At 73.0% G+C, this 12,164-nt stretch overlaps 1 protein-coding gene across 2 annotated transcripts in view; it reads left to right on the top strand.

The window, feature by feature from the left end:
• Window positions 1–823: 823 nt before the first annotated feature.
• Window positions 824–12,164, top strand: part of MCPH1 (microcephalin 1) — a 266,528-nt gene continuing 255,187 nt past the window's right edge. The window contains exon 1 of one of the 2 annotated variants that reach the window (XM_064585715.1): window positions 824–1,002. In XM_064585715.1, the coding sequence (XP_064441785.1) occupies window positions 891–1,002 (112 nt within the window). In that variant the 5' untranslated portion in view covers window positions 824–890. The remainder of the gene's footprint in view (window positions 1,003–12,164) is intronic. The other variant, XM_045879585.3, reaches the window with a different exon arrangement.

Below are 12,164 nucleotides of genomic sequence, written 5' to 3'. Positions count from 1 at the left end.
GGAGGTCCAGGGTCTCCACAGTCCCCCGCGGGGTCTGAAACCCAGCTCTCGCCTGTCCCCCAAGCGGGGATCTGAGGTCCGGGGCGGGGTCCCCCAGCGGGGATCTGAGGTCCGTGGTCCCCCCGCGAGGTCTGAGACCCGGGATCCCCCCTTCCTCCCTGCGGGATCTGAGGTCCAGGGTCTCCACAGTCCCCCGCGGGGTCTGAAACCCAGCTCTCGCCTGTCCCCCAAGCGGGGATCTGAGGTCCGGGGCGGGGTCCCCCAGCGGGGATCTGAGGTCCGTGGTCCCCCCGCGAGGTCTGAGTCCCGGGGTCCCCCCTTCCTCCCCGCGGGATCTGAGGCCCGGGGTCTCCAGGGGCGCCCGCCTTCCCGCAGGCGCTCTCGGGGACGCGGAAGGGTAGTGGCCTGGCCTTCCGAGCGGTGATTCCGCGCGCTGACGACAGGGCGGCGCACGAGGACCCGGTGCTCGCGGGGCGAGGGTGACCGCGCGGTCGGAGATTCGGAGCAGTTACTTTCCAAGTCCCACAGGCGCTGCGAACTACGACTGTGCCCCTTCCCCGGCCGCAGTTCCCAGGTGGGCCAAGTGAGGCCCCGGGAAGCTTCTGAGTGTCCTTACGGAGACAGAAGGGTTTGACTAGGTTTTTTTGGGACACTGGTCCTCGTAATTTCCAAGGGGACAGAAAGACTCGCGGAGGCGAATGCTGACCAGCAGTGTTAGACTGGTGGCGAGCCCGAGATTGGGCACTGGAAAAGCCCCTCTGTCCCCTTTAATGCACGCAGAGGCCTTAACATCCCCCCCCCCCCCGCCAACCCTCCTTGGGTTGTTTAGAAAACGTGGATGAGCGGATTTCCGTGGAGCCGGAGGGGAGGGGCGCGCGTCGGCCCTGCGCATGCTCAGTCTCTCCCAATCCTGGCTCGCCTTGTTTGGCGCGGTGCGGCGGGTGCGCATCTTACGGTCTCTCATGGCGGCTCCCGGGACCCCAGGGCGCCAGGTCTTGAAAGGTGAGGGGACTTCCTGCACTCTGGGAGTTGAGTCGGCGGCAGCGGGCGGGCGTGAGGGCGTGCGTGCAGGTCTCGGCGAGCGCGTGAACTGGGCTCGCGAGGCGCGTGGGGAGGGGAGCCTGGCCTTTCCGGAAGTCAGCCCGGCCCCGTGAGGAGGGAGGCTGTCCCCGAGTGCGGGGCTGTCACGGTGCCTGTGGGGCGTGGGGGGCTGTCCCCGAGTCCGGTCCAGTCCCTGTCCCTGTGGGGCGTGGGGGGCTGTCACCGCCCCTGTGGGGTGTGGGGGGCTGTCCCCGAGTCCGGTCCAGTCCCTGTCCCTGTGGGGTGTGGGGGGCTGTCCCCGAGTCCGGTCCAGTCCCAGTCCCTGTGGGGCGTGGGGGGCTGTCCCCGAGTCCGGTCCAGTCCCAGTCCCTGTGGGGCGTGGGGGGCTGTCCCCGAGTCCGGTCCAGTCCCTGTCCCTGTGGGGCGTGGGAGGCTGTCCCGAGTCCGGTCCAGTCCCTGTCCCTGTGGGGCGTGGGGGGCTGTCCCCGAGTCCGGTCCAGTCCCTGTCCCTGTGGGGCGTGGGGGGCTGTCACCGCCCCTGTGGGGCGTGGGGGGCTGTCCCCGAGTCCGGTCCAGTCCCTGTCCCTGTGGGGCGTGGGGGGCTGTCACCGCCCCTGTGGGGTGTGGGGGGCTGTCCCCGAGTCCGGTCCAGTCCCTGTCCCTGTGGGGTGTGGGGGGCTGTCCCCGAGTCCGGTCCAGTCCCAGTCCCTGTGGGGCGTGGGGGGCTGTCACCGCCCCTGTGGGGTGTGGGGGGCTGTCCCCGAGTCCGGTCCAGTCCCAGTCCCTGTGGGGCGTGGGGGGCTGTCCCCGAGTCCGGTCCAGTCCCAGTCCCTGTGGGGCGTGGGGGGCTGTCCCCGAGTCCGGTCCAGTCCCTGTCCCTGTGGGGCGTGGGAGGCTGTCCCGAGTCCGGTCCAGTCCCTGTCCCTGTGGGGCGTGGGGGGCTGTCCCCGAGTCCGGTCCAGTCCCTGTCCCTGTGGGGCGTGGGAGGCTGTCCCGAGTCCGGTCCAGTCCCTGTCCCTGTGGGGCGTGGGGGGCTGTCCCCGAGTCCGGTCCAGTCCCTGTCCCTGTGGGGCGTGGGGGGCTGTCACCGCCCCTGTGGGGCGTGGGGGGCTGTCCCCGAGTCCGGTCCAGTCCCTGTCCCTGTGGGGCGTGGGGGGCTGTCACCGCCCCTGTGGGGTGTGGGGGGCTGTCCCCGAGTCCGGTCCAGTCCCTGTCCCTGTGGGGTGTGGGGGGCTGTCCCCGAGTCCGGTCCAGTCCCTGTCCCTGTGGGGTGGGGGGGGCTGTCCCCGAGTCCGGTCCAGTCCCTGTCCCTGTGGGGTGTGGGGGGCTGTCCCCGAGTCCGGTCCAGTCCCTGTCCCTGTGGGGCGTGGGGGGCTGTCACCGCCCCTGTGGGGTGTGGGGGGCTGTCCCCGAGTCCGGTCCAGTCCCAGTCCCTGTGGGGCGTGGGGGGCTGTCCCCGAGTCCGGTCCAGTCCCAGTCCCTGTGGGGCGTGGGGGGCTGTCCCCGAGTCCGGTCCAGTCCCTGTCCCTGTGGGGCGTGGGGGGCTGTCCCCGAGTCCGGTCCAGTCCCTGTCCCTGTGGGGCGTGGGGGGCTGTCACCGCCCCTGTGGGGCGTGGGGGGCTGTCCCCGAGTCCGGTCCAGTCCCTGTCCCTGTGGGGCGTGGGGGGCTGTCACCGCCCCTGTGGGGTGTGGGGGGCTGTCCCCGAGTCCGGTCCAGTCCCTGTCCCTGTGGGGTGTGGGGGGCTGTCCCCGAGTCCGGTCCAGTCCCTGTCCCTGTGGGGCGTGGGGGGCTGTCACCGCCCCTGTGGGGTGTGGGGGGCTGTCCCCGAGTCCGGTCCAGTCCCAGTCCCTGTGGGGCGTGGGGGGCTGTCCCCGAGTCCGGTCCAGTCCCAGTCCCTGTGGGGCGTGGGGGGCTGTCCCCGAGTCCGGTCCAGTCCCTGTCCCTGTGGGGCGTGGGGGGCTGTCCCCGAGTCCGGTCCAGTCCCAGTCCCTGTGGGGCGTGGGGGGCTGTCCCCGAGTCCGGTCCAGTCCCTGTCCCTGTGGGGCGTGGGGGGCTGTCCCCGAGTCCGGTCCAGTCCCTGTCCCTGTGGGGCGTGGGAGGCTGTCCCGAGTCCGGTCCAGTCCCTGTCCCTGTGGGGTGTGGGGGGCTGTCCCCGAGTCCGGTCCAGTCCCTGTCCCTGTGGGGCGTGGGGGGCTGTCCCCGAGTCCGGTCCAGTCCCAGTCCCTGTGGGGCGTGGGGGGCTGTCCCCGAGTCCGGTCCAGTCCCAGTCCCTGTGGGGCGTGGGGGGCTGTCCCCGAGTCCGGTCCAGTCCCTGTCCCTGTGGGGCGTGGGGGGCTGTCACCGCCCCTGTGGGGCGTGGGGGGCTGTCCCCGAGTCCGGTCCAGTCCCTGTCCCTGTGGGGCGTGGGAGGCTGTCCCGAGTCCGGTCCAGTCCCTGTCCCTGTGGGGCGTGGGGGGCTGTCCCCGAGTCCGGTCCAGTCCCTGTCCCTGTGGGGCGTGGGAGGCTGTCCCGAGTCCGGTCCAGTCCCTGTCCCTGTGGGGTGTGGGGGGCTGTCCCCGAGTCCGGTCCAGTTCCTGTCGGGTGTGGGGGGCTGTCCCCGAGTCCGGTCCAGTCCCAGTCCCTGTGGGGCGTGGGAGGCTGTCCCCGAGTCCGGTCCAGTCCCTGTCCCTGTGGGGCGTGGGGGGCTGTCCCCGAGTCCGGTCCAGTCCCTGTCCCTGTGGGGCGTGGGGGGCTGTCCCCGAGTCCGGTCCAGTCCCTGTCCCTGTGGGGCGTGGGGGGCTGTCCCCGAGTCCGGTCCAGTCCCTGTCCCTGTGGGGCGTGGGGGGCTGTCCCCGAGTCCGGTCCAGTCCCTGTCCCTGTGGGGCGTGGGGGGCTGTCCCCGAGTCCGGTCCAGTCCCTGTCCCTGTGGGGCGTGGGGGGCTGTCACCGCCCCTGTGGGGCGTGGGGGGCTGTCCCCGAGTCCGGTCCAGTCCCAGTCCCTGTGGGGCGTGGGGGGCTGTCCCCGAGTCCGGTCCAGTCCCTGTCCCTGTGGGGCGTGGGGGGCTGTCACCGCCCCTGTGGGGCGTGGGGGGCTGTCCCCGAGTCCGGTCCAGTCCCTGTCCCTGTGGGGCGTGGGAGGCTGTCCCGAGTCCGGTCCAGTCCCTGTCCCTGTGGGGCGTGGGGGGCTGTCCCCGAGTCCGGTCCAGTCCCTGTCCCTGTGGGGCGTGGGAGGCTGTCCCGAGTCCGGTCCAGTCCCTGTCCCTGTGGGGTGTGGGGGGCTGTCCCCGAGTCCGGTCCAGTTCCTGTCGGGTGTGGGGGGCTGTCCCCGAGTCCGGTCCAGTCCCAGTCCCTGTGGGGCGTGGGAGGCTGTCCCCGAGTCCGGTCCAGTCCCTGTCCCTGTGGGGCGTGGGGGGCTGTCCCCGAGTCCGGTCCAGTCCCTGTCCCTGTGGGGTGTGGGGGGCTGTCACCGCCCCTGTGGGGTGTGGGGGGCTGTCCCCGAGTCCGGTCCAGTCCCTGTCCCTGTGGGGCGTGGGGGGCTGTCCCCGAGTCCGGTCCAGTCCCTGTCCCTGTGGGGCGTGGGGGGCTGTCCCCGAGTCCGGTCCAGTCCCTGTCCCTGTGGGGTGTGGGGGGCTGTCACCGCCCCTGTGGGGTGTGGGGGGCTGTCCCCGAGTCCGGTCCAGTCCCTGTCCCTGTGGGGCGTGGGGGGCTGTCCCCGAGTCCGGTCCAGTCCCTGTCCCTGTGGGGCGTGGGGGGCTGTCCCCGAGTCCGGTCCAGTCCCTGTCCCTGTGGGGCGTGGGGGGCTGTCCCCGAGCCCGGTCCAGTCCCTGTCCCTGTGGGGCGTGGGGGGCTGTCACCGCCCCTGTGGGGTGTGGGGGGCTGTCCCCGAGTCCGGTCCAGTCCCAGTCCCTGTGGGGTGTGGGGGGCTGTCCCCGAGTCCGGTCCAGTCCCAGTCCCTGTGGGGTGTGGGGGGCTGTCCCCGAGTCCGGTCCAGTTCCTGTCGGGTGTGGGGGGCTGTCCCCGAGTCCGGTCCAGTCCCTGTCCCTGTGGGGTGTGGGGGGCTGTCCCCGAGTCCGGTCCAGTCCCTGTCCCTGTGGGGTGTGGGGGGCTGTCCCCGAGTCCGGTCCAGTCCCTGTCCCTGTGGGGCGTGGGGGGCTGTCACCGCCCCTGTGGGGCGTGGGGGGCTGTCCCCGAGTCCGGTCCAGTCCCTGTCCCTGTGGGGCGTGGGAGGCTGTCCCGAGTCCGGTCCAGTCCCTGTCCCTGTGGGGTGTGGGGGGCTGTCCCCGAGTCCGGTCCAGTTCCTGTCGGGTGTGGGGGGCTGTCCCCGAGTCCGGTCCAGTCCCAGTCCCTGTGGGGCGTGGGAGGCTGTCCCCGAGTCCGGTCCAGTCCCTGTCCCTGTGGGGCGTGGGGGGCTGTCCCCGAGTCCGGTCCAGTCCCTGTCCCTGTGGGGCGTGGGGGGCTGTCCCCGAGTCCGGTCCAGTCCCTGTCCCTGTGGGGTGTGGGGGGCTGTCACCGCCCCTGTGGGGTGTGGGGGGCTGTCCCCGAGTCCGGTCCAGTCCCTGTCCCTGTGGGGCGTGGGGGGCTGTCCCCGAGTCCGGTCCAGTCCCTGTCCCTGTGGGGCGTGGGGGGCTGTCCCCGAGTCCGGTCCAGTCCCTGTCCCTGTGGGGTATGGGGGGCTGTCACCGCCCCTGTGGGGTGTGGGGGGCTGTCCCCGAGTCCGGTCCAGTCCCTGTCCCTGTGGGGCGTGGGGGGCTGTCCCCGAGTCCGGTCCAGTCCCTGTCCCTGTGGGGCGTGGGGGGCTGTCCCCGAGTCCGGTCCAGTCCCTGTCCCTGTGGGGCGTGGGGGGCTGTCCCCGAGCCCTGTCCAGTCCCTGTCCCTGTGGGGCGTGGGGGGCTGTCACCGCCCCTGTGGGGTGTGGGGGGCTGTCCCCGAGTCCGGTCCAGTCCCAGTCCCTGTGGGGTGTGGGGGGCTGTCCCCGAGTCCGGTCCAGTCCCAGTCCCTGTGGGGTGTGGGGGGCTGTCCCCGAGTCCGGTCCAGTTCCTGTCGGGTGTGAGGGGCTGTCCCCGAGTCCGGTCCAGTCCCTGTCCCTGTGGGGTGTGGGGGGCTGTCCCCGAGTCCGGTCCAGTCCCTGTCCCTGTGGGGTGTGGGGGGCTGTCCCCGAGTCCGGTCCAGTCCCTGTCCCTGTGGGGCGTGGGAGGCTGTCCCGAGTCCGGTCCAGTCCCTGTCCCTGTGGGGCGTGGGGGGCTGTCACCGCCCCTGTGGGGCGTGGGGGGCTGTCCCCGAGTCCGGTCCAGTCCCTGTCCCTGTGGGGCGTGGGAGGCTGTCCCGAGTCCGGTCCAGTCCCTGTCCCTGTGGGGTGTGGGGGGCTGTCCCCGAGTCCGGTCCAGTTCCTGTCGGGTGTGGGGGGCTGTCCCCGAGTCCGGTCCAGTCCCAGTCCCTGTGGGGCGTGGGAGGCTGTCCCCGAGTCCGGTCCAGTCCCTGTCCCTGTGGGGCGTGGGGGGCTGTCCCCGAGTCCGGTCCAGTCCCTGTCCCTGTGGGGCGTGGGGGGCTGTCCCCGAGTCCGGTCCAGTCCCTGTCCCTGTGGGGTGTGGGGGGCTGTCACCGCCCCTGTGGGGTGTGGGGGGCTGTCCCCGAGTCCGGTCCAGTCCCTGTCCCTGTGGGGCGTGGGGGGCTGTCCCCGAGTCCGGTCCAGTCCCTGTCCCTGTGGGGCGTGGGGGGCTGTCCCCGAGTCCGGTCCAGTCCCTGTCCCTGTGGGGTGTGGGGGGCTGTCACCGCCCCTGTGGGGTGTGGGGGGCTGTCCCCGAGTCTGGTCCAGTCCCTGTCCCTGTGGGGCGTGGGGGGCTGTCCCCGAGTCCGGTCCAGTCCCTGTCCCTGTGGGGCGTGGGGGGCTGTCCCCGAGTCCGGTCCAGTCCCTGTCCCTGTGGGGCGTGGGGGGCTGTCCCCGAGCCCGGTCCAGTCCCTGTCCCTGTGGGGCGTGGGGGGCTGTCACCGCCCCTGTGGGGTGTGGGGGGCTGTCCCCGAGTCCGGTCCAGTCCCAGTCCCTGTGGGGTGTGGGGGGCTGTCCCCGAGTCCGGTCCAGTCCCAGTCCCTGTGGGGTGTGGGGGGCTGTCCCCGAGTCCGGTCCAGTTCCTGTCGGGTGTGGGGGGCTGTCCCCGAGTCCGGTCCAGTCCCTGTCCCTGTGGGGTGTGGGGGGCTGTCCCCGAGTCCGGTCCAGTCCCTGTCCCTGTGGGGTGTGGGGGGCTGTCCCCGAGTCCGGTCCAGTCCCTGTCCCTGTGGGGTGTGGGGGGCTGTCCCCGAGTCCGGTCCAGTCCCTGTCCCTGTGGGGTGTGGGGGGCTGTCCCCGAGTCCGGTCCACTCCCTGTCCCTGTGGGGTGTGGGGGGCTGTCCCCGAGTCCGGTCCCGTCCCTGTCCCTGTGGGGTGTGGGGGGCTGTCCCCGAGTCCGGTCCAGTCTCTGTCCCTGTGGGGTGTGGGGGCTGTCCCCGAGTCCGGTCCAGTCCCTGTCCCTGTGGGGTGTGGGGGGCTGTCCCCGAGTCCGGTCCAGTCCCTGTCCCTGTGGGGTGTGGGGGGCTGTCACCGCCCCTGTGGGGTGTGGGGGGCTGTCCCCGAGTCCGGTCCAGTCCCTGTCCCTGTGGAGTGTGGGGGGCTGTTCCCGAGTCCGGTCCAGTCCCTGTCCCTGTGGGGTGGGGGGGGCTGTCCCCGAGTCCGGTCCAGTCCCTGTCCCTGTGGGGTGTGGGGGGCTGTCCCCGAATCCGGTCCCGTCCCTGTCCCTGTGGGGTGTGGGGGGCTGTCCCCGAGTCCGGTCCAGTCCCTGTCCCTGTGGGGTGTGGGGGGCTGTCCCCGAGTCCGGTCCAGTTCCTGTCAGGTGTGGGGGGCTGTCCCCGAGTCCGGTCCAGTCCCTGTCCCTGTGGGGTGTGGGGGGCTGTCCCCGAGTCCGGTCCAGTTCCTGTCGGGTGTGGGGGGCTGTCCCCGAATCCGGTCCAGTCCCTGTCCCTGTGGAGTGTGGGGGGCTGTCCCCGAGTCCGGTCCAGTCCCTGTCCCTGTGGGGTGGGGGGGGCTGTCCCCGAGTCCGGTCCAGTCCCTGTCCCTGTGGGGTGTGGGGGGCTGTCCCCGAATCCGGTCCCGTCCCTGTCCCTGTGGGGTGTGGGGGGCTGTCCCCGAGTCCGGTCCAGTCCCTGTCCCTGTGGGGTGTGGGGGGCTGTCCCCGAGTCCGGTCCAGTTCCTGTCAGGTGTGGGGGGCTGTCCCCGAGTCCGGTCCAGTCCCTGTCCCTGTGGGGTGTGGGGGGCTGTCCCCGAGTCCGGTCCAGTTCCTGTCGGGTGTGGGGGGCTGTCCCCGAGTCCCGTCCAGTCCCTGTCCCTGTGGGGTGTGGGGGGCTGTCCCCGAGTCCGGTCCAGTCCCTGTCCCTGTGGGGTGTGGGGGGCTGTCCCCGAGTCCGGTCCAGTCCCAGTCCCTGTGGGGTGTGGGGGGCTGTCCCCGAGTCCGGTCCAGTCCCAGTCCCTGTGGGGTGTGGGGGGCTGTCCCCGAGTCCGGTCCAGTTCCTGTCGGGTGTGGGGGGCTGTCCCCGAGTCCCGTCCAGTCCCTGTCCCTGTGGGGTGTGGGGGGCTGTCCCCGAGTCCGGTCCAGTCCCAGTCCCTGTGGGGTGTGGGGGGCTGTCCCCGAGTCCGGTCCAGTTCCTGTCGGGTGTGGGGGGCTGTCCCCGAGTCCGGTCCAGTCCCAGTCCCTGTGGGGCGTGGGAGGCTGTCCCCGAGTCCGGTCCAGTCCCTGTCCCTGTGGGGCGTGGGGGGCTGTCCCCGAGTCCGGTCCAGTCCCTGTCCCTGTGGGGCGTGGGGGGCTGTCCCCGAGTCCGGTCCAGTCCCTGTCCCTGTGGGGCGTGGGGGGCTGTCCCCGAGTCCGGTCCAGTCCCTGTCCCTGTGGGGCGTGGGAGGCTGTCCCGAGTCCGGTCCAGTCCCTGTCCCTGTGGGGTGTGGGGGGCTGTCCCCGAGTCCGGTCCAGTCCCTGTCCCTGTGGGGCGTGGGGGGCTGTCCCCGAGTCCGGTCCAGTCCCAGTCCCTGTGGGGCGTGGGGGGCTGTCCCCGAGTCCGGTCCAGTCCCAGTCCCTGTGGGGCGTGGGGGGCTGTCCCCGAGTCCGGTCCAGTCCCTGTCCCTGTGGGGCGTGGGGGGCTGTCACCGCCCCTGTGGGGCGTGGGGGGCTGTCCCCGAGTCCGGTCCAGTCCCTGTCCCTGTGGGGCGTGGGAGGCTGTCCCGAGTCCGGTCCAGTCCCTGTCCCTGTGGGGCGTGGGGGGCTGTCCCCGAGTCCGGTCCAGTCCCTGTCCCTGTGGGGCGTGGGAGGCTGTCCCGAGTCCGGTCCAGTCCCTGTCCCTGTGGGGTGTGGGGGGCTGTCCCCGAGTCCGGTCCAGTTCCTGTCGGGTGTGGGGGGCTGTCCCCGAGTCCGGTCCAGTCCCAGTCCCTGTGGGGCGTGGGAGGCTGTCCCCGAGTCCGGTCCAGTCCCTGTCCCTGTGGGGCGTGGGGGGCTGTCCCCGAGTCCGGTCCAGTCCCTGTCCCTGTGGGGTGTGGGGGGCTGTCCCCGAGTCCGGTCCAGTCCCTGTCCCTGTGGGGCGTGGGGGGCTGTCCCCGAGTCCGGTCCAGTCCCTGTCCCTGTGGGGCGTGGGGGGCTGTCCCCGAGTCCGGTCCAGTCCCAGTCCCTGTGGGGCGTGGGAGGCTGTCCCCGAGTCCGGTCCAGTCCCTGTCCCTGTGGGGCGTGGGGGGCTGTCCCCGAGTCCGGTCCAGTCCCAGTCCCTGTGGGGCGTGGGGGGCTGTCCCCGAGTCCGGTCCAGTCCCTGTCCCTGTGGGGCGTGGGGGGCTGTCACCGCCCCTGTGGGGCGTGGGGGGCTGTCCCCGAGTCCGGTCCAGTCCCAGTCCCTGTGGGGCGTGGGGGGCTGTCCCCGAGTCCGGTCCAGTCCCTGTCCCTGTGGGGCGTGGGGGGCTGTCACCGCCCCTGTGGGGCGTGGGGGGCTGTCCCCGAGTCCGGTCCAGTCCCTGTCCCTGTGGGGCGTGGGAGGCTGTCCCGAGTCCGGTCCAGTCCCTGTCCCTGTGGGGCGTGGGGGGCTGTCCCCGAGTCCGGTCCAGTCCCTGTCCCTGTGGGGCGTGGGAGGCTGTCCCGAGTCCGGTCCAGTCCCTGTCCCTGTGGGGTGTGGGGGGCTGTCCCCGAGTCCGGTCCAGTTCCTGTCGGGTGTGGGGGGCTGTCCCCGAGTCCGGTCCAGTCCCAGTCCCTGTGGGGCGTGGGAGGCTGTCCCCGAGTCCGGTCCAGTCCCTGTCCCTGTGGGGCGTGGGGGGCTGTCCCCGAGTCCGGTCCAGTCCCTGTCCCTGTGGGGTGTGGGGGGCTGTCACCGCCCCTGTGGGGTGTGGGGGGCTGTCCCCGAGTCCGGTCCAGTCCCTGTCCCTGTGGGGCGTGGGGGGCTGTCCCCGAGTCCGGTCCAGTCCCTGTCCCTGTGGGGCGTGGGGGGCTGTCCCCGAGTCCGGTCCAGTCCCTGTCCCTGTGGGGTGTGGGGGGCTGTCACCGCCCCTGTGGGGTGTGGGGGGCTGTCCCCGAGTCCGGTCCAGTCCCTGTCCCTGTGGGGCGTGGGGGGCTGTCCCCGAGTCCGGTCCAGTCCCTGTCCCTGTGGGGCGTGGGGGGCTGTCCCCGAGTCCGGTCCAGTCCCTGTCCCTGTGGGGCGTGGGGGGCTGTCCCCGAGCCCGGTCCAGTCCCTGTCCCTGTGGGGCGTGGGGGGCTGTCACCGCCCCTGTGGGGTGTGGGGGGCTGTCCCCGAGTCCGGTCCAGTCCCAGTCCCTGTGGGGTGTGGGGGGCTGTCCCCGAGTCCGGTCCAGTTCCTGTCGGGTGTGGGGGGCTGTCCCCGAGTCCGGTCCAGTCCCTGTCCCTGTGGGGTGTGGGGGGCTGTCCCCGAGTCCGGTCCAGTCCCTGTCCCTGTGGGGTGTGGGGGGCTGTCCCCGAGTCCGGTCCAGTCCCTGTCCCTGTGGGGCGTGGGGGGCTGTCACCGCCCCTGTGGGGCGTGGGGGGCTGTCCCCGAGTCCGGTCCAGTCCCTGTCCCTGTGGGGCGTGGGAGGCTGTCCCGAGTCCGGTCCAGTCCCTGTCCCTGTGGGGTGTGGGGGGCTGTCCCCGAGTCCGGTCCAGTTCCTGTCGGGTGTGGGGGGCTGTCCCCGAGTCCGGTCCAGTCCCAGTCCCTGTGGGGCGTGGGAGGCTGTCCCCGAGTCCGGTCCAGTCCCTGTCCCTGTGGGGCGTGGGGGGCTGTCCCCGAGTCCGGTCCAGTCCCTGTCCCTGTGGGGCGTGGGGGGCTGTCCCCGAGTCCGGTCCAGTCCCTGTCCCTGTGGGGTGTGGGGGGCTGTCACCGCCCCTGTGGGGTGTGGGGGGCTGTCCCCGAGTCCGTTCCAGTCCCTGTCCCTGTGGGGCGTGGGGGGCTGTCCCCGAGTCCGGTCCAGTCCCTGTCCCTGTGGGGCGTGGGGGGCTGTCCCCGAGTCCGGTCCAGTCCCTGTCCCTGTGGGGTATGGGGGGCTGTCACCGCCCCTGTGGGGTGTCGGGGGCTGTCCCCGAGTCCGGTCCAGTCCCTGTCCCTGTGGGGCGTGGGGGGCTGTCCCCGAGTCCGGTCCAGTCCCTGTCCCTGTGGGGCGTGGGGGGCTGTCCCCGAGTCCGGTCCAGTCCCTGTCCCTGTGGGGCGTGGGGGGCTGTCCCCGAGCCCGGTCCAGTCCCTGTCCCTGTGGGGCGTGGGGGGCTGTCACCGCCCCTGTGGGGTGTGGGGGGCTGTCCCCGAGTCCGGTCCAGTCCCAGTCCCTGTGGGGTGTGGGGGGCTGTCCCCGAGTCCGGTCCAGTCCCAGTCCCTGTGGGGTGTGGGGGGCTGTCCCCGAGTCCGGTCCAGTTCCTGTCGGGTGTGGGGGGCTGTCCCCGAGTCCGGTCCAGTCCCTGTCCCTGTGGGGTGTGGGGGGCTGTCCCCGAGTCCGGTCCAGTCCCTGTCCCTGTGGGGTGTGGGGGGCTGTCCCCGAGTCCGGTCCAGTCCCTGTCCCTGTGGGGCGTGGGAGGCTGTCCCGAGTCCGGTCCAGTCCCTGTCCCTGTGGGGCGTGGGGGGCTGTCACCGCCCCTGTGGGGCGTGGGGGGCTGTCCCCGAGTCCGGTCCAGTCCCT

Source organism: Mirounga angustirostris, unplaced genomic scaffold (genome assembly GCF_029215605.1).
Source record: "Mirounga angustirostris isolate CCGP_5_RB_7025 unplaced genomic scaffold, mMirAng1.0.hap1 SCAF_2, whole genome shotgun sequence".
NCBI classification, from domain to species: domain Eukaryota; kingdom Metazoa; phylum Chordata; class Mammalia; order Carnivora; family Phocidae; genus Mirounga; species Mirounga angustirostris.
Note: the sequence above shows the minus strand (reverse complement) of the source record. Positions and strands in the feature narration are given on the sequence as shown.